The following is a 23,792-nucleotide window of genomic DNA, read 5'->3' on the forward strand; positions in this document are numbered from 1 at the left end:
GAGATAAGGGTTTATACCTAACCTCTTGAATTTCTCAAGAGTGCCTGAGTGGGGGACTGTGTCAAATGTCTTGGCCAGGTGAAGGTAGGCAATGTGAACCATTTTGCCCTCCTCCATTACTTTGGTGACCTTCTCAAAGAAGTGCACCACACTGAGTCTGCACCATTTTTCAAATCAGAGCCAGCAGCAGAGTTCACGGCAGGTTGATTTCCTCACAGGCCAGAATAAGAGAGTCCCAGTGACTATAAATGCAACAAGTATGTGACATTTCACAACAGCATACATTCCAATTAAAGTTAGCACTTCAAAGTTAAAAAAAATATGAATTCATCTGAGAACAACAGCAGTATCTCCTGTCTCCAGGGTGGAGCTACATAGTTTCAAATTCAGAATGACCACAACACAAAACAGGACTTTTAAATCAGAGCTAGCACAGTGTAATGTATAAAATAAATACAACTGTAGCTTCCAAGATATTGCACAACTGTTGCTCAAGTCAGTTCTGGTAGCAGAGTTCAAGGTAGATTAGTCATCTTTCAGGTCAGCAAAATACACTGGCAGTATCCAGGAAAAACATATTTAAAGCAGGCCACAAGAGCAAATAGGCTAATTAAAGTTAACACTGCTGTATAACCATTAATAATTCACCCAAATGCAAAAAAAAAAGTTCAAGAAACAACAAAGGTGATGAAGATACATTTCACTACACACTAAGAATGCTATTTCCATGCTTGTTCAAACTCATAAAAATGTTAAATCTCCTGATTATCTTAAAATTATTGATCTAGTTGTTAATTTTTTACAAAAAGTCCATACTTACAAATACTTTCAACATAGTTCTTTCATTTAAAGAACATAAAGAACATACATAAATTCCTGCAGATAATATAAAAGGCTGAGGTATGTTGCAGTAGTCAGTGTTTTTTCATTTGCTGTTAGCACTTGTCAGTGTTATGTGTATTTTCTTCTGTGTTCAATTTTTTGAGGGTCACTCTTTTGTATATTTACTGTTTTTGATATAATTGCGGGTGTGTGTGTGTGTGTGTGTGTGTGTGTGTGTGTGTGTGTGTGAATAAATAGAATTCTAGAGATAGATATATAGGGCTACAGAGATAGAGAGAAAGAGAAATAGACATGCAGATACAGACTGAGAGACATTACACTTTACGGAATGTTATGTAAATTACAGAGCAAAAACTTTGAACGCATGGGACAGGATAAGAAGGATAACATTTAGATGTCTGGAGGTAGTTTCTCCACTGTTTATATAACTGATTTAATGCTAGCGTTTTAACTTTGAGAATATTGTGCATAGTTAACTTATAGTAATTGAGTCCCATGATGTGCTGTCACTTTTGTATGATGGCATTTACATAAAGCAACTTCAAGTTTTGTGTCTTAAAAAAAATAACATAACTGACTAAAGAATGTTTTTAAAACCTCTTTTCTTTAGAGAACACATTGTGATGATGAATTGCAAGGAAATGGAACAAAAGAGAAGACGAACAAAGATGCAACATTACTCATGAAAGTGTTCCCCTGTATCCAGTGCGATGCAGATAGGAAGGAAAATGAACCATGCTGCCCTGTTACCTTTAGGTGCTGCAGCAGGACAAGTGACAGTGGGATGGTATGTGTAGTCACTTTTTATTGTATATTATTTTTATTATGTTATAGTTATTCCTACCGTCTACTCTTGTGCATCTGTCCAGGCTTACGTTTTTCAGAGTTCTCTGTACTGTGTTAGGGAATGACTTCCATCAAATGCTCATTAAAACCGCACTATTGTTCACAATGCATTGGCCTTTAAAGTAAAAGTTTCTAGCAGTTCATTTTCTGAAACTAAGTAAACAGCTCTGTTTGTAGAACTAGGTACCTCTGTCTAGAGCCCAAAGTACAATGGCACCTATCTACCCACTGTACTCTGTGACTGCTCCTCAAAACCTTGACTCCCATTCAGCACAGGCTATTCATGATTAAACAGCACTGTCCTACAATAGGATACATGCCCCTGGGTTACTACATCAATGAACCTCAGCTAAAAGAAAGGAACATATAAGTTTCTTCCCACCAATGCTCTTCCTCCTCTTATAGCTGCAGTTACTTTGATCCTTTTAAAAATTATTTGTCTCTTCCTTATAAATTTTAATTCTCTTTAATATTTCAATTATTCTCTGTTCACACACTATTTCACTGTGTATGTAATTATTTTATCATGTGGCATGCCAGCTGACCGCTCATAGATTGCTATGTTATCAAGAATTTGTATCTCTCATTCTAATTTGCTCCTGTGATTAAATGAACTCAGCTGTCTTTGACCTCATCAAATACTCATGTATTGTATATTGTCAGAACTATTGTAAATCCTTTATGCTTTGTCTGTCTTTATTATTGTATGTCTTGCTTTTTGTTGGAGCTTTTCTCCCCAGGTATCCACTGAAAATGGGCTACTGGTCCAGTCGGACACTACCTGGTGAACAAATGTAAATAAATAAATAAATAAATAAATAAGTTGCAGAAAGCAAACTCTTATGTTAAAAGACCGAAAAGTGATATCAATGTTATTCTCATAGTAAAAGACTATCTAAAGTTACTAAAACAGTGTGATGTCCACTTACATCGGAAGAAGTATTGACAGTACCTGTTGGCTGCTTTAAGGTATTCAAGATATCTGTTAAAGACTTAATGAGAAATGTCAACGCAACTTCTCATTACACAACCCATGTAACACCCACATTTATTTCCTCTCTGAATGAATACATCACTTCTACAGTAATGCCCTCTAACTTGGCTGGCCTTCTGTTAACCAAACTCCCTATCTAGAATCCTTCTGTAATAAATAACACATACACTTCCATTTTTGTGGAGGTATCTTTTTAAATGGTTTAATCATTCCATGAAAATCATCACATTAATAAATGTCACAAGTCTTTCACACTACATTCCACTTTTCTGTTAAGTGCCTTTAGGATGAGTAGCTAGGCACTCGTACATTTACAGCCCCTCATGATGCATGAGCAGATACCTCTCAACCTGCAAACATTGAAAATAGGTGCAAAGGCCCTTGAAAAGTAAGCACATCTAGCCAAAAATGTGGACATCTAATTAGCATAAAATTGAATACCAAATCGCACATAACTCTTTTCACTTCCAGTAGAAGTGTGGGATAATAGTCAGAAACACATGTTTAAAAAACATAGAGCAACAACAATAATGAAAAAATATAAACGCTTTATCAAAGAGATAGTGTATATCTGTAGACTTAATGAACTGTACTGCAAAGTTCTACCACACACACACACACACACACACACACACACACACTGCCATTTGTTTTTGCTCCTGAAGAATGAAGACGTAACATGTCTACCCTCTTTCTTTAAATTACTGGTGCCACTAGTATGCTGGTCATGTAGTTTGGTTTTCTGTGTACTAGATTGATTCAAAAATCATGTGTGATGAGGAGGATTCAGAACATTGTGTGAAGGGGTAAATCAATAGCAAAATAAATTTAAAATGGGTGGCGAAAGCCAAACACATTCTGGCTAGGCTTATAAATGCCCTAGGGCAGGTAGCCTAGTATGAACCTATGAACCTATGAACTCCTGAAAATAGGGGCATACCTTCAAAAATAAATATATCATGTATAGAGGCAAATCAGGGCTGAAAATATGAATGTTCCTCCAAAACAGGAGTAGTTAAGAGGTCTGTATGTGTGTATCCCCACCATCCTGTATGGAGGTGGACTTAATCCTTCCCCCTTCTAAAACCCCAGTACCCATCTTACCTCAGGACTGCCACCATAATGTCACTTTATGACCCTATTAAAATCTTACAGACATTAATCTAAATTCAAATGATGGATCACTTTAACAAGGTTATCCCATTGACACATAAACAGCACAGCTTTAGAAATGAATTTAATACAATTACTATTGCCAACGGTATCATTTAAATATGGAGAAAGTCTTCCTCACAAGAGTAATATTTACACATTTTGAAGCAGGCCTTTGAGAGATGATTTACCACATTTTATTGTTTAGCAATCCTGGACGTATGTGCTTTAAAGAAAGTAAAGAAAGAACTCTGAAATAGATAGTGACAAAGAGGACAAGATCATGGAAACAAGCTGCAGAATTGAAGTTCCTTTGCAAAATAGCTGGTTTCATTTTTCATGATAAAAGGAGGAGTTTGGTAATCTATGAGGATCCCAGAGTATGCCACTTCTCCTTTGTGCTGACAGAAGATAGTTGAGGTTGGTGATCATATTGTGAAGATGACCACTGGATACATCAGATGGGCAGTGTATCAGGTAAAGCCCCATGGGAAGAAGTTCCTGGCAAGCCCAGGGCATGTTTATTTATTTATTTATTTATTACATTTGTTAACCAGGTAGTGTCCGACTGGGCCAGGAGCCCGTTTTCAGCGGAGACCCAGGGAGAAAAGCTCCATTATTTAAAACACTAAACAATTCAGTAATGCAACTTATTACAGGTAAATACAGGCATAGCTAGGAAGTTTATTTAACAGAAAGACAGCTGCTGGCTTGAGGAGCCAGAAAAGTGACAACAGACAGTGTTTCTAGTAGAGAGTTTCTTATTTACAAGGGAGAAGATATGTTAACAGACTGGTAGATGCTTAGTATAGATTTTATTTTTGGTTGCCTAGTTGAGAGGAGAGGTATGAAGAGGCAGACAGATGACTGAGTAGGAGAGATGGTGGGTATCGGGCATTTAAGATTGAGTGAATTGCAGGAGGTAGGAGAAGTAAAGGCTGACAATTAGCCTGGATTGAGGCAGGAGCAGATCCAATGATTTGCTAAGAATTCTTTTAGGAGTTTTTTGAACTCATGGCAGTTTGGGTTTTTTGAGATGGGTTGAGGAAGTGTGTTCCATAGCTTGGCCATTTTGTGTGAGTATAGGGATTCCCCATGACGGTTGTGGGAACGGTTAACTTGTAGCAGGAGTTTACCTGATGATCTGAGGGGGCTGGCATTGCAGCTGGGCAGCACTAGGGTTGTTAGAGCAGGGAGATTGTCTGGTTGGTGGACGCCTTTATGGACTATGGTGAGTTGATTGAAGGATAGCAGGTTAGGTAGTTCAAGCCAGTTTAGTTGAGAGAGAGATGAGCGGCAGTGAGTTTGGTTTTGCTGACTGGTCGCAAATTTGGCTAGTCTATTGTAGAAAGCTTCTAGATTATTGAAGTCAGTCTTACGAAAGTTGGTAAACATGTGAGAGCCATAGAGTAGTGTTGACAGCAGGTAAGACTGGGTAGTGGCTAGTCTAGCACTGTGGGTTAGGAAAGGCTTTGCTTTGTAAAGGGCGCCTAGTTTGGTATGCACTTTTTTGATAGTTAAGGAAATATGTTTGTCAAATTTGTTGTTCATCAATTGTTACCCCTAGGAGTTTAGTATGGGTAGTGGGGACTAGCATGGTGCCGTTGGATGAGTGGATTGAGAGTAGAGACTGGCTGGGGTTGGATTTCTTATTACTGAAGATTATTATCTTAGTTTTGTTTGAGTTTAGGGTAAGTTGATGTTCTGCAAGGTATTTTTCTATGTTTAGGAAGGAAGTTTGCATATTTGATTGAAGGTCCTTGGGGGATGGGACTGAGCAAATAAATGTAGAGTCGTCAGCATATTGCAGAATGGAGGCATGTTTAGTATCCGAGGAGAGATCATTTGTAAATATGCTGAAAAGCCAAGTATAGAGCCTTGGGGTACTCCTACCGAGATGGGGAGAAGATGGGAGAGGTCATTTTCCCATTTAGTAGCTTGCTGTTGTTTGGAGAGATAGCTCTTGAACCAGGACAGGGTAGTAGAGTCTAGACCATAGGATGAGAGTTTGTTTAGTAGTAACTGATGGGAGACAGTGTCAAAAGCTTTGGCTATATCAAGAAAGTTGGAGGAGACAAGTTGGACTTCATTTAACAGTAGCTGAATAGTATTGGTGAATGATAGCAGCACAGTGCATGTACTGTGCTTGGGTCTAAATCCGTGTTGGGAACTGGATACTAGATTGCTAGTGAGTAGGTGATTGTGGAGTTGGTTGTGGATGCACTTTTCAGGAATTTTACAGAGGGGAGACAGGATGGCTATGGGACGGTAGTTTGTAAATTCTTTGGAAGGTCCACCTTTGTGAAGGGGAATGGTATGGGATATCTTCCATATCAATGGGACGTAGTGTTCTGAAAGGGATCAGTTAATGAGGATGGATATGGGGTAGGCAATAGTGGGGGCAGCTAATTTTAGGAATTCATTTGGGAGTTTATCAGCTGCAACACAGCAGGGTTTAAGTTTGGCTAGGAGTGTTTTTATGTAAGTAGTTTGGATGGGTGGGAAGGAGAAATGGGTGGGATGATCTAGAGATGATAGGGGGAGATTGAGTTCTTTGTCAGGTTGGTCACCTAGCAGAGAGGTAACAGTATTTATAAAGTGGGAGTTGAATTGATTAGCTATTCGATCAATGTTGTTTGTGGCAGTTGGGGCAGGGGTAGAGGAGTGACCAGGTTTGAGGAGATAGCTGATGCTTTGCCAAAATTTTTGGGGGTTGTTTGGTTTTTTTTTGTTGACATGTTAAGAAGTAGTTTTGTTTGTCTTTTTTGATTTGTTTTTTAGCTAGATTTCTAAGCTGTCGATAGAGAGGCTAGGCTTATCTCTGGTGGGGTGGTAGGTGGCCCAAGCCTTGTCTCTGTGGTTTAGCAACAGTTTTGTTTGTGATGTTAACCAGGGTAAGGGTCTTATGCGAATTTTTCTGATGGGCACTAGCTTGTTTAGTATAATAATGAAGGTACTGTTAAAGTAATCAACTGCTAGATCAAGTGGGAAGGCTTTGAGGGGTGCCCAGTTGTGCTGTTGAAGCAGCTGGATGAATAGAGAGGGGGAGAAGTTTTTTGTACTGTGTGCGTATTTATAAGTTATGTTGTGTAGCGAATAGACACGTTTTCTGAGGAAGAAGGTAGGAGTGGGTGGCCTAATGGTTAATATGTTTGCCTTACAAACACAAGGTGCAGGGTTTGAGTCTCACAAGGGATAAATGGCTAGGCTTAAAATGGCTCGCAAGGGCAGTTAGCTTAGTACTAACCTATGAACCTATGAAAAGAGACAAACGGAGTCAAACTAACCTATGAGTGTGGTCACTGAGTGAATCAGGGAGACACCCTGATAAGTAACCAAGGTTGGGTTTATTTGTTAAGATCCAGTCTAGTGTAGACTGTTTTGTGGAATGCTTGTCGATGTGGGTGGGACAGGTTACTGTTTGGGTGAAGTTGAATAGATTTAGAAATTTAATGGGGTTGGATGCACAGGAGTGCCAGTCAAGGTTGAAATCTCCTAGGATGATAGTTTCCTGACTGAAGTTAGTTGAAGTCCATGCAAATAGGCTTTCAATTGTGTGTTGGTTGTTCCCAGGGGGAAGATAGGTGGCTATGATAATTATCGACTTGTTTGGGTTAATGTCTATGCGGGCAGTTAGGATTTCTGAGTTGGGCTGGACTGGGGGAGTACAGTTTATCTGAACAAGCTTGAGGGTGTCCTTAAATATTATGGCTACACCACCCCCCTTCCTATTTAATCTGTCTTGTCTAATGATGTTATAGCCTGTTGTGGTGACTTCTGTGTTTTTATGTGAGGTTTTAACCGTGATGGCTGCTATGTCTGGGGAGAATGTGGCTAGGACTATGCTGAAGTCAGCAGCCTTGTTGATTATGCTGCATAGGTTGAAGGTTAGTGAAGAATAGGTCTGAATTAGATTTGTTGGGTAGTGGGAGGTAGGGATGGCTATGGGATGGAGCATTAGTGGGTATTGTTGTGGTGATGGATGGAGGAGATACTTTATTGGGTGAGTGGTTGTTTTTGGGGCCAGGGTTAGGGTGGATGTCGTCATGGAGTTTAAGTTGTGTTAGAGAATTTACTAGTAAAAGTTTGAGTTTGATACTTAGTTTGTGGTAGTTACACATCGAGGAATGTGTCTTTTGGGTGCGTATGTGTTTGGAAGGTTGAAGTAGTGTGGTATTGAAGTTATAGTGTTGTGGACTAATGTTGTTGAAAGAGTGAGTGTTAGGGGAGTGGTAGCAAAAGGGAAAGTGGGTGACTAGAGTTGATTGATGTGGTATGAGCTGGGAGAGGTGAGACTGTAGGTGAGGTACAGAAGAAGGACCAGGGATATATTGGGTACAGTATGGAATGTGTACATGGTGGAGAGTAGGTAGATATGTAATAGAATAGTTAGCAGGTGGTGATGGATAGGAGTTGGAGAGGGTGGGGTTAAGTAGATGTGGGAGTGGTGGCAAGATCAGAGTGGATAGGCTGGGTGGGACAGGGTGTGGTTTAGTTAGCTATAAATGTAATTGATGTGGGTGGGAATGGGGTAGGGTAGGGGAGCTGAGTGAGCCCGAGTGTAGTGAGGGCAAATGAAGCAGATTGCGTCAGGTCCTCGTGGCAGCGCAGTGCCAGAAACCCTCAAAAAACTATCGTTACGAGGATATGTTTTATTTTATCACTCGAATTCCTCATTCTTATTTGAGCTAGTTAGTCTAAGATTAAATCAGAACAGTATCTGCTTTCCTACACAAACAGTCTATAGGATAATTGAATGCACTAGGTGTGAGAGAGCTTGTGGCTCCGTAAAACAAAGTACGGAACCTTCACCTTTAAGTAGCCCAACGGAAAGAGGCTAAAATAACTGAGAAAACCTAAAGCTATGTCTTGTCTATGGTAGATAAAGAAGGTAGCTAGCATAGACAAAAGATTATGTATCATCTGTAGTATGGCTCAATGGTGGATTATTAACATAGGGGTATTTTTATTTTACACTAGCGCTACGGTCAATTTAAGATGGAGGGAGGAAAAAATTAGGGTATGGCACCCACCGTTAAGTGTGCACACCACGGTAGCTAATCAGTATAAATATAAGTAGAAAAAACAGCGCATTACAACTGTTTAGGAAGGTTGAAACGTACTCTGCAGAATTAGATTAAACAGGAGTTCGGATCACTATTATAGTACTCAGCTTTCCTGGGAGAATCTAGGGATCTTACAGAACAAGCTTTTAACTGTTTTAGAAGATAGGGAAGCCATTTGTAACCTGCTCAGCTTTCTGCAGCTACACCTCCACCAGAAAAAGTGGTTTAGCAAATGGATGGGCAAGTGGATGGATGGATGGATGTTTACATCAGCTTCTCAGGATAACAGTATACCTTTGAGACAGGAGTCCTTGTAGTAGGTGCCACAGCCATAGTGCCTCCCTCTCCTCCCTTAGATGGTGAGGTACCCAAGTGTGGGCTGTCATTGTGCTGCTCCTTTTGTGTCAGTATGAATCTTCACAACCTCTTTTATTGCATAATGTGCTTCTTTATCTCATAAATGTATTGCATTTTGTTACCTTTCAAATTCCAACTCAGTTTTCCATTTTCTGGAGTAGGCACTACTACTGATTAACTGAAGATGGAGTGGGGATTGTTTATTTTGTGTTGGCACATATGTGCCTGACAGATGGATCCTTAATCATAACTGGAAAGAATAGGTATAAACCAAAGAGCTAGATGAATGAATGTCCTTAAAATGGCACCTGCTACAAAACCTCTTCTCTTGAATATCTGTTACCATGCTTATTATTTCATGTTACAGCACTTTAAATTCCTTTGTATAGCAATCATTTACCCTTCTTCTCAATTTGGCTTTAAATTTTGCCCATGATGTAATATGTATCTGCCATGTATGTGTCAGAGATGGATCACAGTCAAATGGGGCCCAACAACCATTCCAGTGTCCCATTACTTGTGCCTCTCTCTCTTCCCCCTAGTTACCATAAAACACTGTTCTAACCTGTCAGTGAACATACCGTCTTCTTCTTTACTTCTATAATGATTACAGATATTTGGATTTAATTTAAAACTTTTATTTCAAATTTTATTGCACAAACACCGATAACCATTTACTAAATAAAACAATACAGTCTCACAATAAAAACATACTCAGCATGAGCAACAGTAAACTTCTCTAGTCAACTTCTCTAGTCTTGAAACTCTCATTAATTGAAACTGCACTGAAACCCACAGTCATAGAAAGTGCATCTAGCCAGTGGCAGATTAAGTGTACCTTTGGGCTGTTTTCAAACTATATGCTCTTGTTTGGCATCTACTTCTCTGAAGTACAGGCCAACACTAAGGGACTCTGGCTAACAAATTTGCAGATGATTGCAAACTGGGAGCCATTATTGAATCCCCAAATGATGTTGATACTCTACAAAAGGGCCTTACAGAAAGAGATGCTTGGTGCCAGAGCCATGGGCTCAAGCTCAATGCCAAGAAATGTATAGTTATCCCCTTTGGGAAAAAACATGTACCCATGAATTACCACATAGGTGGCAGTACACTAAACACCGAAAGTGTGATAAGAGACTTAGGGACACAGGTGGACAGTGGTCTCACCTTCAATAACCACATCTCCACAACAATCAGGAAATCATTCTATGTGGCACACCTCATCACTAAGGGCTTTTCATCCAGAAAAAAGGATGTCATTGTCCCACTGTACTCATCCCTCATTAGACCCATTATAGAATACAATGCCCCATTTGGTATGTACCTCTCAAGACATCTGCAACAACTGGAACGGCCACAGAAATACCTCACTAAAAGAATCACAGGCCTAAAGCAGATGCCATCTGCTGACTGCCTTAAAAACTCCAGCTATACTCTGCTGCATATCGTCTACTCCAAGACGATCTCTGCTTAACATACAAGGCCATGTCAAACCCAGAGCTGTTGGACATGCTACACTTAAAGAAATCCCAATCCCTTAGAGCCACACGCTCCAGGGATCTAAACCTTGTCATCACAATAAACAAAACATGCTGGAGGGATAGGTTCCTGACCCAGAGACTCCCCAGACTCTGGAATAGACTGCCCATACATGTCAAGCAGAGCACCTCTTTGTCCCTCTTCAAAAGGAACCTTGATGACTGGATGTGAGAAAGGAAATTCACCCCAGGGATCATGTCAGTCACCCTGCTAGACAGGGGTCCAGGGAAGTAAACAGTGTGGGAAGAAATAGCCAGGGAATTGTTATGGCTAGGCTTGTATAGGCCCTAGGGCCGATAGCCTAGTACCAACCTATGAACCTATGAACCTATGCCAGCTGCACACATTTTTAGGTTCACGTATAAATGCATAGGTTCTTTTATTCACCTTCCTGATTGTATTAAATTATATTCTTTGTTTAATGCAGCAGCACTTGTTAGAGTGTGTTTTAAACTTGTACTTTTCAACATTTTTTCTGTAAGCAGCAAAACACCATATATTAACAGGACTACCCATTTCAGAACATTTCAACCATAAAAGGCCACTCAAACCTCTGTCATTATAATCCACCAATAACATTCAATACACATAATCTCTGCAGAAATAAAAGTAATCTCAATAATTCCACATTAAAGAGATCTGTCAACCAATGAAGAGGATGCAACTCATAAATAACTTTGCATTTCAGTGCTTCATATACAAATTCAGTGCCTGCTGCCATTGAAGAATAAATTGCATGTGCTACATTAAAAAATGGTGTGTTGGTGATATGGAATAGGGAAGGGCTGACAAACAAACAACAGTTTCATAGTTACTATGTATCTCATCGAAAAGAGGACACACTCAGGAGTGAGCACTCTCTACCAACCCCCACATGGTACACTGTAGTGTCAGTCTACCTGGTGTGGGAAGAGAACCCACAGTCTTTGGTACCAAAGACAAGTTTGCTACCTGTTGCACCACTGACCCTCAACAACATAACAATGAAACTTTATGACTGACCTGACAGTTGGTGTGGAGGCTTAAGTCACTTGCTTGTCAATAATCTAGGCTCACTTAAATAGACAACCAACCTGACTGGGGTATTTCACACACACACGCACACACACACACACACACACACACACACACACACACACACACACACACACACACACACACACACACACACACACACACACACACACACACACACACTTTGCTGTTGCTTCCCACATGCTGCTGCTGTTAAATCAACATACACTGCTTAGTGTACTCATTAGTTCACGGTTCACGTCCTGCTGTTAAATCAAGTTAGTCCTTCTCTGCTTGCTGTTGTGGATTCAGCTCTCCTACTGCTGTTAAATTCAGTTCTGTTCTGGTTTACGCTGAGGTTTCTGGAGTTTGCTGCTCTTCACAGAAATCTCCCACAAAGTCTGGAAGTCTTCTAATGTTCTTGCAGAAAGTCTCCCATGAGGTCCTAAAGCCCTACTATAACTGGCATCTTCAGGCTTGTTTTCTGTTATGGAAGAGATTATTTTTATCATCCTCTCAAGCCAACATGGGCCCTAGGCAACTGCCTAGGTTGCCTAGTGCTGGATAAAGCTCTGCCATGCATAGAAAAGGAAAATGACCATAAGAATGCTGAAACTTGTTACTACATGGTTTTTCGTTAATAAGGCAGAATTATGATGGTAAAAAGTTTGGCAGTTAATGCAAATGATTAATGTTCTGAGCTGATAAGTAGCTACTTCTCATAGTTTAGGGTACTGAGTTTGAGTCCTTCCTCCTCCATTTGCCTACTTTGGGATTCTGAACAAAGCACTTAACCAAATAGTGCTCCTGGGTCATCCCTGAAAAGAAGCACTTGTGTCCACTTGGCTTACCTGGTTAATAGATATATATGAATAAAATAAATAAATACAGTTAATTCATTAGCCTTCAGAGAAACAGTGCTGTCAGAGGACAAATATATTAATGTGCAAACAATGACCTTCCTTGTCAGAATAACACACATACAGTGATCACAGGGGAGTTCTGTCTGAAATTAATATACTTTTTTGTGGGAACCATGTGTTATTATTTTTTTTTGTATTCTTTTACATTCTTTTTCATTCTTCCCCACCAACACTCCAGGCTACAACCTCACTGACCCATTTATTCCACCTGTCTCAGCTGGCCATAGCTACTACTGGTAATGGATGAGAGTCGAGTGGTAGTTGCTGTCATTCTAGGGGGAAATTTCCTTTTATATATATCTAGCTTCATCTTGTTCATCTAAGTACTGTCCCCAGAAGCTAACAGTAAGGTCTCCTAATTTCCTCCATGGAATGTTGTAGGTGGTTGCACCTCCAAGACACATGGCCTGCTTCCTCCAAGTAGGATGGGCGAAGCAAAAATGACCACTTCTTTCTCATTCTTCAGTGCTGTCTCCACCAAAACCTGGGACACAATTTGAACCAAATCAGGTTGAGAGACAGATTTGTCATGCGATATCTTCCCCTCCTCTGGAGCAAACTTCCTCTCCAAATTAAGCAAGGTGACACACTGCCTTCCTTTAAGAAGAAATTTGACAAGTGGATGGGTATTCATAAATTCAACACAATGGTGGATAATGGCAGGGTGTGAATGATTCTGTAGTCAGGGGTCCATCCTTCTATGCTATGGAGCCTGTTATTACAACTCTTACTTCGGGTGGGAAAAAAACCTTGGGATCAACAAAATGCCACTAGAATATGTTTGGGCCTGATTAAGGATATCTCATTTCCTGCTGTGTAACTGTAAGCATATATTTGCCTTGTTTTACTGTGTTAGAGACATTTCTCTCATAGCTATTTTTGTATGTCTTTAGCATCCAGAAGAGGATATAATTTTGTCACAAGAACTGAAAAAGGACAGCAAAACAACATTTCTTCAGAAAAAGAGAAGTGAACTGTTAAACAGTGATGAAATCGATGTAAGAATGCCGTACAAATGAAAACATTTTGTACTTTAAGCCATCTGCATACCACATGGATTACTTAGTTATATTTAATTATGTTATTTCTTATAATAGGCTTTACAGCACCTTTTGCTGGAACATAGTTCACCTCCTAGAAGTGAAGACACAGACTTTATTAACTATGAGAATTTCTTGCAAGTCTGTAAGGAAGCTGGACCCAAATATAAGTGAGTATACTGTTCTTTATTATCAAACTGGATATATAATTCTGACACTGCAAGGTCACTTCATTATCATCGTATTATGTGGTCTGCTTAGTAGGAAATTGTACAGTGAATCCTTAAACTTGTCTTCTCCTGTCATCCAAATCTGTGATCCTTGTTTTATAACTGCATGCATAGATTTCATCAGTTATTCCGCTATAAGTAACATATTTTTACTACAGTTCCAGTTTGAAGGCAATGGTTGTGCAGTTCTAAAAACTGGTTCATGTCTTTCACTTAGTGTAAAGCAAATGTAGTCCTTCCTGTGAGTGCCACAATTTCATAAACAAATAAATAAATACACAAATAAATAAAACAAATAATAACAACAACAAAAATTAATACAAAATAAACAAACAAATAAATAAACAGTGAATCAAAACAAGTACAGTAAATATAGAAACTCACTTTACTCCTTTTAAAATGCAATCACTTGGCCTGGCTATTTTGCATTTATTTATTTATTTATCTATTGCCATTTGATTACAGGGAAAGTCCGACTGGTACCGTAGAACACATTTTCAGTAGAGGCACAGGGAGAAAAGCTCCAAATTATTACAAACCATTTTAAGAACAATAATTTTACAATCTTCAAAAATGAAACAAAAACCATTTTAAACAACAATAATTTTTAATCTTCAAAAATGAAACAAAAACATTTGCAGTTTAAATAATTATAACAAATTAGACATAATACAAACACATTGGATACAAATTGATACAAGGTATATGACAATCATTTAATATTTAAAGATATCTACACAGTTTGTAGAGAAATTAAAGGTAAGTTGGTCCAATACAAATAGAAATTGCAGTATGAGGTAAGGAGAAAACAGGCTTATGGTATATTTACAGAGAAAGTCAGGGAAGAAAATTAGATAGCAGTAAGGAAGTATAAAGAACGAAAATATACTTGTTCATATTTAGGGACACAGTTTATCCTGGATTTGAGCAAGAACAGATCCGGATTTTAGCTAGGAAGTCTTTAAGAGTGGTTTTGAATGATGGAAGGGAAGGTATAGACCTGATAGATGCAAGTAAGGAGTTCTAGGTCTTAACATCATTGTATGCTTAACATCCATGTATGACAATACCCAACAGATTTGCTAGGTTTGTAGACAGACAGGAGTTTGGTCACTGGATCTCAATGATGGACTGGGAGCATAGTTGTGTAGAATGTTTTTTTAGTGCTGGAGATGCAGATGGATGCTGGATAATTTTATAGGTGGTAAGGAGTTGCGTATATGTTAGTTGATGAGGTAGTTCTAACCAATTTAGGCTTTTCATGGCTATAAATTGGTGGGTTCTGAAAGGGGTATGTGCTGCAAATTTAGCAACTTTGCCATAGTATTGTTCAAGTTTGAATTTTTGTAAATCCTGGAGGTTAGTAAGAATGGAAGCACGATGAAGAAGAGCGGGGAGGAAATAAGTAATGGCAAGTGTAACTTTAGTTGCATCAGTAAGAAAGTTTTTGGCTCTGTAAAGCTTCCCTAGTTTTTGACAAGTTTTTGTCATGCAATTTTGTATATGCTGGTCAAATGTAAGATTATCATCCACTATTACCCCTAATAATTTTTTATGAGAAGTGACTTCAATGGCTGCGTTATCAACAGAGAGGACTTTATGTTTTGTTTTTTCATGACAGAAGGATTTGGGGGAAAAAGTAGTAGTTTTGTCTTTCTTGGGTTGAGCATGAATTGTGAGTTATGAAGCTATGCTTCAAAGGCTGTCAAAGCTACCTGCATAATTTTTTGGAGGTGTACCATGTTGTCAGATGTACAAATGAGAGTGGAATTATTTTGCATATTGTATTAGGGTGGCCTGTTGTGTGGAAGTGTAGGGGGTGTTGGTGAAAATGTTAAAGAGGAGGGGACCAAGGATAGAGCCTTGTGTTACACTGGTGATGACTGGGAGGTAAGGAGAGGGCATGGAGTCCCTTTTTACTGACTGATACTTATTGGATAGGTAGCTTTTGAACCACAGAAGGGTGGGGTGAGAGAGCTGTATTGAGGACATTTGAAGTAGAAGATTGCTGTGATAAACTGTGTCAAAAGCTTTAGACTACTCCAGAAATAAGGAAGAGACTAGTTTGCCATTATCTCTAGCTTTATTGACAGTATCTGTATAGGTTGAAAGGACAGTGCTAGTACTATGGGGAGGACAGAAGCCATGTTGTGTAGGAGATAAGAGTTCTTCCTGCAGGAGATAGTCTAGCAATTGTTTTTGAATACAATTTTCAAGTATTTTGGTGAGGGGAGATAAGATTGCTATAGGTCTAAAGTTATTAATGTCTGTTGAATTTCCTGTTTTGTGCAGAGGGATAACGTGTGACTTTTTCCAGAGAGAAAGGATGTGGAATTCCTTTATTGACCTATTTATAAGGAGTAAGACAGGATAGGCAATGCTACTGGCTGCTATTATTAGGTTCTTGCTTGGAAGGTCATCAGCTGAAAAAAAGAGCACAGTTTAAGTTTGTTTAAGAATAGTTTTACGTAGAATGTAGGCACAGGTTTGAAGGTGACAAGTGGATGTGGTTATATGTGGTTGTTTGGCAAGGTTGGGATTAGATGTTGAGGAATCCTTAGTTAGAGATGCTATATGATCTATAAAATGACAGTTGAACTGTACGCACAGATAGAAACTGTTAGATTAAGTGAACGGAGGGGGGGTGGTGGCATTAAGAACCTGATAGAGACATCAGAGATGGGATGGATCATTAGATTAGGAGCATCTATGGGGCAGGGATTAAATGCTCATGGGTCCATCAAACTTGCCCTTAAAGACAGGGGTTCTTTTAGATCGATTAGTGCACCACATATTTATATATTTACATCTCTGTATTGGTATTTTTAGTATTTATTATAAGTCTATAACATTCTTATTATATTTTTATGTGGGTAGTGATATGGAGCAGTTCTTATGATAATAGACTTTATACCTTTTAATTTTTATATCTAGACTTGCTAGTTAATTATCTGAGAGATTTCATTGGTCAGTTAATGTCTTTAAACTTTTTTCGTTGATTCTTTTGTTGTCTGAAGAAGCAGTATCTGTTTGACTGCGAAAGCGCTCACACAAATGATTCTTGAGTTTTTATTTGAACTGTGTATTTTAATTGGATTTATTGCCATTGTTTGGTCCACCACACTTCATTTATTTGGAAGATTTGAACTGTATTGCAGTTTTGAGTGGTGAGCTATCGGTAGAGGGGCTTGGGTTGAATTTTTGTCTGGGATGTAAGATTTCTTTAATGGATGTCCAACATTTTTGGGGGTTGTGTTTATTATTATTCTGAAAGTTATTATAGTACAGCTTTTTTGTCTTCATTTACTTGCTTTGTAGTATGATGGCAAAGCATTCTAAAGTTTTCAAGATATTGAGGTGTTTTTTATTTTTGCCATTTTTTTCCAGGCTTTTTTGTTATCCTGCATTACTATCTGCTCTTTTTGGATAGCTAAATTGCATTATTTGCTTTCATTCTCTTCCTTCCAGGAGTTGTAAGGCTGTTTAGGATATTTAGAAAAGTTGTATTGAATTCAATTACAGCATCGTCTAAGGGGAAGATAAGTATGTTATTTAAATGGATGTGTGAGAGGTGTAGTTGTATAGATTGGGAGATGATCACTGAGGGAGTCTGACATTGTACCTCTATTTGAGTATTTGCCAGAGTCTGATACTATGAGCCAGTGTAATAGAGCATATGATGACTAGCTATATTGTATAGGGTTATTAGTTAGTTGCGTAAAACTATATAAGTTCATGCTAGATGTAGGGGAGTTAGAGTTTTTGTCCAACCAACATTCCCATCACCTAGTAAAATCTTTTCTTTAGGAAATGTTATGGCTATCCAATGTAGGATATCTTCCAGTATAGCTGTATTGTCACCAGGAGGGATATAAAGGACAATAAAACGTATTTGTTTATAATTATTATTTTGAGAAAAGCATTAAGAAGTTCTGTTGAACTGAATATTGGTATTGGATTGCTGTAAAGGGAAATGTGGTAGGTATTGGGAAATATTAAAGCAGTACCACCAGCTTTTCTCTTTGTATGGTCATTATGGATGATTTTGTAGCCAGGAGGTATAACCTCAGAGTTGTTTATGCTGGGTTTAAGCCAAGTTTCCGTTACAGCAAGATCATCAGGCTTATAGGTTCATAGGTTCATAGGTTCATACTAGGCTATCTGCCCTGGGGCAATTATAAGCCTAGCCCGATTCTGTATGGCTTACGCCACCCCTTGATTTGATTATACTGTGCCCTTTTTAAGGTTTAGTTTACTGTGCCTCTGTCTAATAGTGACATGGGAGTAATCCCTGGGACAAACCTACGATCCCCCATCCACTTATCGAGATTCTTCTTGAAGAGATTCAGTGAGGTGCTCTGCCTCACATGAACTGGAATTCTATTCCAGAGCGAAGGGAGCCTCTGGGTTATGAACCTGTCCCTCCAGCAAGTTCTATTTATTTCTGTGCTGAGGTTCAAGTCCCTCGAGCGTGTGGCTCTAAGGGATTTAGATTTACTGAGGTGGAGCATGACCATTAATTCTGGATTTGACATAGCTTTGTATGTCAGGCATAGATCGCCTCGAAGTAGGCGGTATGCGACTGAGTAGAGCTGGAGTTTTTTTTAACCGAGCAGCATATGGCATCTGTTTGAGACCCTTGATCCTCTTGGTGAGATACTTTTGGGGTCTTTCTAATTGCTGCAGGTGTCGGGTAAGGTACATCCCAAAAGGGGCATTGTATTCTATGATGGGCCTGATGAGGGATGAATAAAGGGGCACGATTACCTCTCTTGATCTAGATGTGAAACCCTTCGTGATGAGGTGGGCTATGTAGAAGGTCTTTCTAACCACTTTGGCAATGTGGTTTTCAAAGGAGAGATTGCTATCAACTTGGGTCCCCAGGTCCCTAATAACTTTCTCTGTACTTAATGGGTTTCCACCTATGTGGTAATTTGTGGGCACATTGTTTTTGTCAAAGGGTATGACTATACATTTTTTGGCATTTAGCTTTAAACCATGGTGCTGGCACCAGTTATCTGTTTCTGTGAGACCTTTTTAAAGGATGTTTGTGTCAGCTGGAGAGTTGATTATGGCGCCCAGTTTGCAGTTGTCTGCGAACTTGGTGAGCCATAGTCCTCCCACGTTTGCCTGTACCTCAGAAAAGTATATACCGAACAAGAGTGGTCCCAGGACAGAACCCTGTAGGACATCACTTGTGACCGGTTTTGAGTCTGACATGGCTCCAGCAACTCTCACTCTGTGGGTTCTGTCTTTGAGCCAGTTTGCGACCCATCTTGTGACATAGGGGTTTATATTTAAGCTGGATAGCTTATCTATGATGCCCGAGTGGGGTATTGTGTCAAATGCCTTTGCAAGGTCCAGATAGGCTGTGTGGACTACCTTCCCTTCATCTACGGCTTTGGTGACTGTTTCGAAGAAGTCAACCAGGTTCAAAAGGCAGGATCTGCCCTTGACAAAGCCAAACTGGGTAGGATCTAGTGTCTGTAGGTCCCCAATGTCTTTGTTTATGAGCTCCATGATGATCCTCTCCATAGCCTTGCAGACTAAGCTAGTCAGGCTCATGGGGCGATAGTTTCCAGGCTCCGTAGAGGCTCCACCTTTGTGGAGTGGGACCACTGTTGCTGTATGCCATTCTGTGGGCACATATCCTGTAGTGAGGCTGAGATTGTATAGCTGTTTTATTTGAGGGATTAGTTCCTCTTGTAGTTCATGTAGGACGCAACCTGGGATGCCATCTGGTCCCATGGAAGCAGTGTTTTTTGCTTTGGAGAGGGCAGCCTTCACCTGAGCATCTGAGATGTTTGGGAGGCAGCCCTCTGCCGGGACAGATACTTGCTCATTTGGGGGGGGGGGGGTTTGCACTGAACCTGTTTGCCAGGATATTGGCGATGTCTGTGGGTTCAGTGTATTTTTTGTCATTTAGAATCAACTCAGAACAAGTCTGGCAGTTGCATCCCAGGTTTCTAACATAACTGAAAAAGCCTTATGATTGTCTTTGGTGTCCTGTGTAATTTTTCTCTCGAAGCTGGCCTTGGAGGATTTTATGAGGGATTGTAATTCTTTGCTAGTACTGATCAGAGATGCCTTCCCTATTAGGGATTTTGCTCTATCATGTAGTAGCTTCCTCCTTCTGTTGTACAGTTTATTTATGGCAGGGGTCCACCAGACTGGACGCCTGCCTTTGGATGATTGGGTCTTGGTTTTGTTTGGGATAGCATGATCCATGCATTCCTGGAGATGTCCGTAGAATGCATTTATATAGGATTCTGCAGTTTGGGCTGTAGTTTCCACTGGCCCTGGGGCCTTGAAGGATTCCACTTCGGTTTTGAGAAGTGAGAAGTTCGCTTTTGAGAAGTTTTATGTTGGGTAATCCAGGCATGTAGTGCAGCAGTTTTATTTCTTATACTTCTAGCATTTATTGCAGCAAATGTTAGATCACCAGGGTTGGGGAATGGCTGTTGTTGGGTTACAGAAGTATGTGGGAGAGAATTATTTTTGTGTTCATTGTAAAAGGTGAGGCCAGGATTAGGGTGTAAATCTCCTCCTTGAAGGATTTTAGTATATTGTGGAATTATGCATATTTGTTTTTTGGAGAAGATTCTTGCACTTAAGTTTGTTTTGGTTTGAGTTTTAGTGCAATTAATCAGCCTGTTTGGAATAAAGATGAGGTGCAATATTAAACAGGTTTGGTACAACGTTTGGAGAGTATAAAGAGGAAGTATGGATAGGTGGTTGGGACAGAGTTGGAGAGATATTGCTATATACTTTTGAGTCATGGTAGGATGAAAGATTGCACAGTAGGAGGTGGAGGATAGAAGATAAGTGTAAAGTAGCATAATTAAGTACTGAAATCTATATTTTATAGATGTTAAGGTAGTGGAGAAATAACAATGAAGAAGGAAACGAAGTTGCAAGACAGTAGGAGATTCAGTGATGGGGGATTCTGAAAGCTGAAAGAGGATATATAAGGAGAGAAGTATTTTCTATAAATGAAGAGAGGTAGGATATCCTGGTATCTTCTCTAGAATGTAATGAACAAAGGGATATTAAAGGCTATAATATAATAATGCAGTCAAAATAAGAGGAAATGAGGATTTATTTTGGGAAAAGATAATGTACAATGTGGAATAGGTAGGTACTGTTAGGGAGGGTTGTGATTATAAATGAATATAGTGCAAAGCACTATGGGAGGCAGAGAGATATTTAGGAATGAGGCTAAAATTAAATAGAGATTGGGAAGTAGGTAACAAGAAACAGAAGTGTATGCAGGGAAGTAGCACAGTCATTGGGGAAGGTTCTGGAATAAGGATCACAAGTGAAATGTGTATGTTGGAAGCTAAATGTTAGTGTAAGGGGGAGAGGGTGGAGTAGGGTTGCAAAGCAAAGCCGAGTGCAGCAGGCTTCCCACCCTCAGGTCAATTTATAACTGAGATAAATCAGTTTATAGCCAGAACAAAGAAATTAACAAAGAGATGCAAATAAAACAGGTTGTATGTTATTTTCTGAGACTAAATAACTGGCATATGCAGTACAGTCTACTGGTCAAAGAAAAGGGGAGAGTGGTCAATTGAGTAAGAGGTCCTTAGAGTGCAAGGACTATTTCACAGAGAAATTCCATCACAGAGCAGGCATGCATTTAACTGATTAATGTTAATTAACACCAAGGTTCTTCATGATAAATATGCTTACATTAAACTGACAAAATTCTCAGTAAACATACAGGTGTAGAGCCTTATGGAAGTGCTCCTGCAATATTGAGGTCAGATGAAGTGACCGCAGGGTCTGAAGTGAAAGAAAGAAAAAAAATGCTACTTAGCTGTAAAATTATATTGAGATAATAAAGTTAGTACTTATTATGCAAACAAAAGATGGAGAAAGGACCACAGTAGGTCAGAGCAAGAGAATACAGGGGAAATATCAGAGCAGACTGATAGTAAGAAAGTGTATGTATGTATGTAAGTACAAAGTAGTCTTAGCAGGAAGTATACGATAGAGAACCACAGTAATGCAGTATAAATATACAGGGATGGATGAAGATTTGACAAGTAGGGTTTGTGATATAGACCTCTACAGATGTGTATGTATATATAGGTTCATAGGTTCATACTAGGCTATCTGCCCTAGGGCATTTATAAGCCTAGCCAGAGTGTGTTTGGCTTTCGCCACCCATTTTAAATTAATTTTGCTATGCCCTTTTTCAAGGTTAGTATACTGTGCCTCTGTCTAACAGTGACACAGAAGTGATACTGGGGGTAAACCTACGATCTCCCATCCACTCATCAAGATTCCTCTTGAAGAGAGTCAATGAGGGACTCTGCCTAACCCGGACTGGAATTTTATTCCAGAATGAAGGGAGCCTCTGGGTTATGAATCTGTCCCTCCAGCATGTCCTATTTATTTCAGTGCTGAGGTTCAAGTCTCTCGAGCGCGTAGCTCGATGGGATTTGGATTTTCTGAGGTGCAGCATGTCTATTAATTCCAGGTTGGACATGGCTTTATATGTCAGGCACAGATCGCCTCTGAGCAGGCGGTATGCCACTGAGTAGAGCTGGAGTTTTTTTAACCGGGCAGCATATGGCATCTGTTTGAGCCCTTTGATCCTCTTGGTGAGGTACTTTTGGGGTCTTTCCAGTTGCTGCAGGTGTCTGGTAAGGTACATCCCAAAATGGGCATTGTACTCAATTATGGGCCTGATGAGGGATGAGTAAAGAGGCATGATGACCTCCCCTGATCTAGATGTGAATCCCTTCATGATTAGGTGGGCTATATAAAATGTTTTTGTAACCACTTTGGCCACGTGGTTGTCAAATGAGAGATTGCTATCAACTTGGGTCCCCAGGTCCCTAATTACTTCTTCCGTACTTAATGGATTACCACCTATGTGGTAATTTGTGGGCACTTTGTTTTGCCAAAGGGATGACTATACACTTTTGGCATTTAGCTTGAGGCCATGGCTCTGGCACCAGTTGTCTGTTTCTATGAGGCCCTTTTGGATGATGCTTGTGTCGGCTGGAGAGTCGATTATGGCACCCAGTTTGCAGTCATCTGCGAACTTGGTCAGCCACAGTCCTTCCGTGTTGGCCTGTACCTCCGAGAAATATATACCGAACAAGAGAGGTCCCAGGACTGAGCCTTGTGGGATGCCACTTGTAACTGGTTTGGAGTCTGACATGGCTCCAGCAATTCTAACCATGTGGGTTCTGTCCTTGAGCCAGTTTGCAACCCATCTAGTGACATAGGGGTTTATACTTAAGCTGGTGAGCTTATCTATAATGCCCGAGTGGGGTATTGTATCGAAGGCTTTTGCGAGGTCCAGGTAGGCTGTGTGGATCACCTTCCCCTTGTCAATGGCCTTGGTGACTGTTTCAAAGAAATTTACCAGGTTTAAGAGGCTGGATCTGCCCTTAACAAAGCCAAACTGGGTAGGATCCAGTGTCTGTAGGTCCCCAATATCTTTATTTATAAGGTCCATGATGATCCTTTCCATAGCTTTGCAGACCAAGCTAGTCAGGCTTATGGGGCGATAGTTTCCAGGATCCATTGAGGCACCTCCTTTGTGGAGAGGGACCACTGTTGCTGTACGCCACTCTTTGGGTACATATCCTGTAGTAAAGCTGAGATTGAACAGTAGTTTTATGTTTGGGTTTAGCTCTTCTTGGAGTTCATGTAGGACGCAGCCCAGGACACCGTCTGGTCCCACTGATGCTGTGTTTTTTGCTTTGGAGAGGGCAGCTCTTACCTGAGAATCTGAGATGTCAGGGGGGCAGCACTCTGCTGGGATA

The 23,792-nt window shown here is 39.9% G+C and overlaps 1 protein-coding gene across 1 annotated transcript in view; it reads left to right on the plus strand.

Annotated features, from left to right (window-relative positions):
• LOC122788719 (serine/threonine-protein phosphatase 2A regulatory subunit B'' subunit gamma-like) overlaps positions 1-23,792 on the plus strand; it is a 231,572-nt gene that overhangs the window by 36,132 nt on the left and 171,648 nt on the right. The window contains exons 3-5 of the mRNA XM_044055609.1: positions 1,454-1,630; positions 13,631-13,735; positions 13,835-13,947. Of these exons, the coding sequence (XP_043911544.1) occupies positions 1,454-1,630; positions 13,631-13,735; positions 13,835-13,947 (395 nt within the window). The remainder of the gene's footprint in view (positions 1-1,453; positions 1,631-13,630; positions 13,736-13,834; positions 13,948-23,792) is intronic.

The sequence above is a fragment of the Protopterus annectens genome, chromosome 14.part0, assembly GCF_019279795.1.
Source record: "Protopterus annectens isolate FY-2018-M chromosome 14.part0, PAN1.0, whole genome shotgun sequence".
Lineage (NCBI taxonomy): Eukaryota > Metazoa > Chordata > Ceratodontiformes > Protopteridae > Protopterus > Protopterus annectens.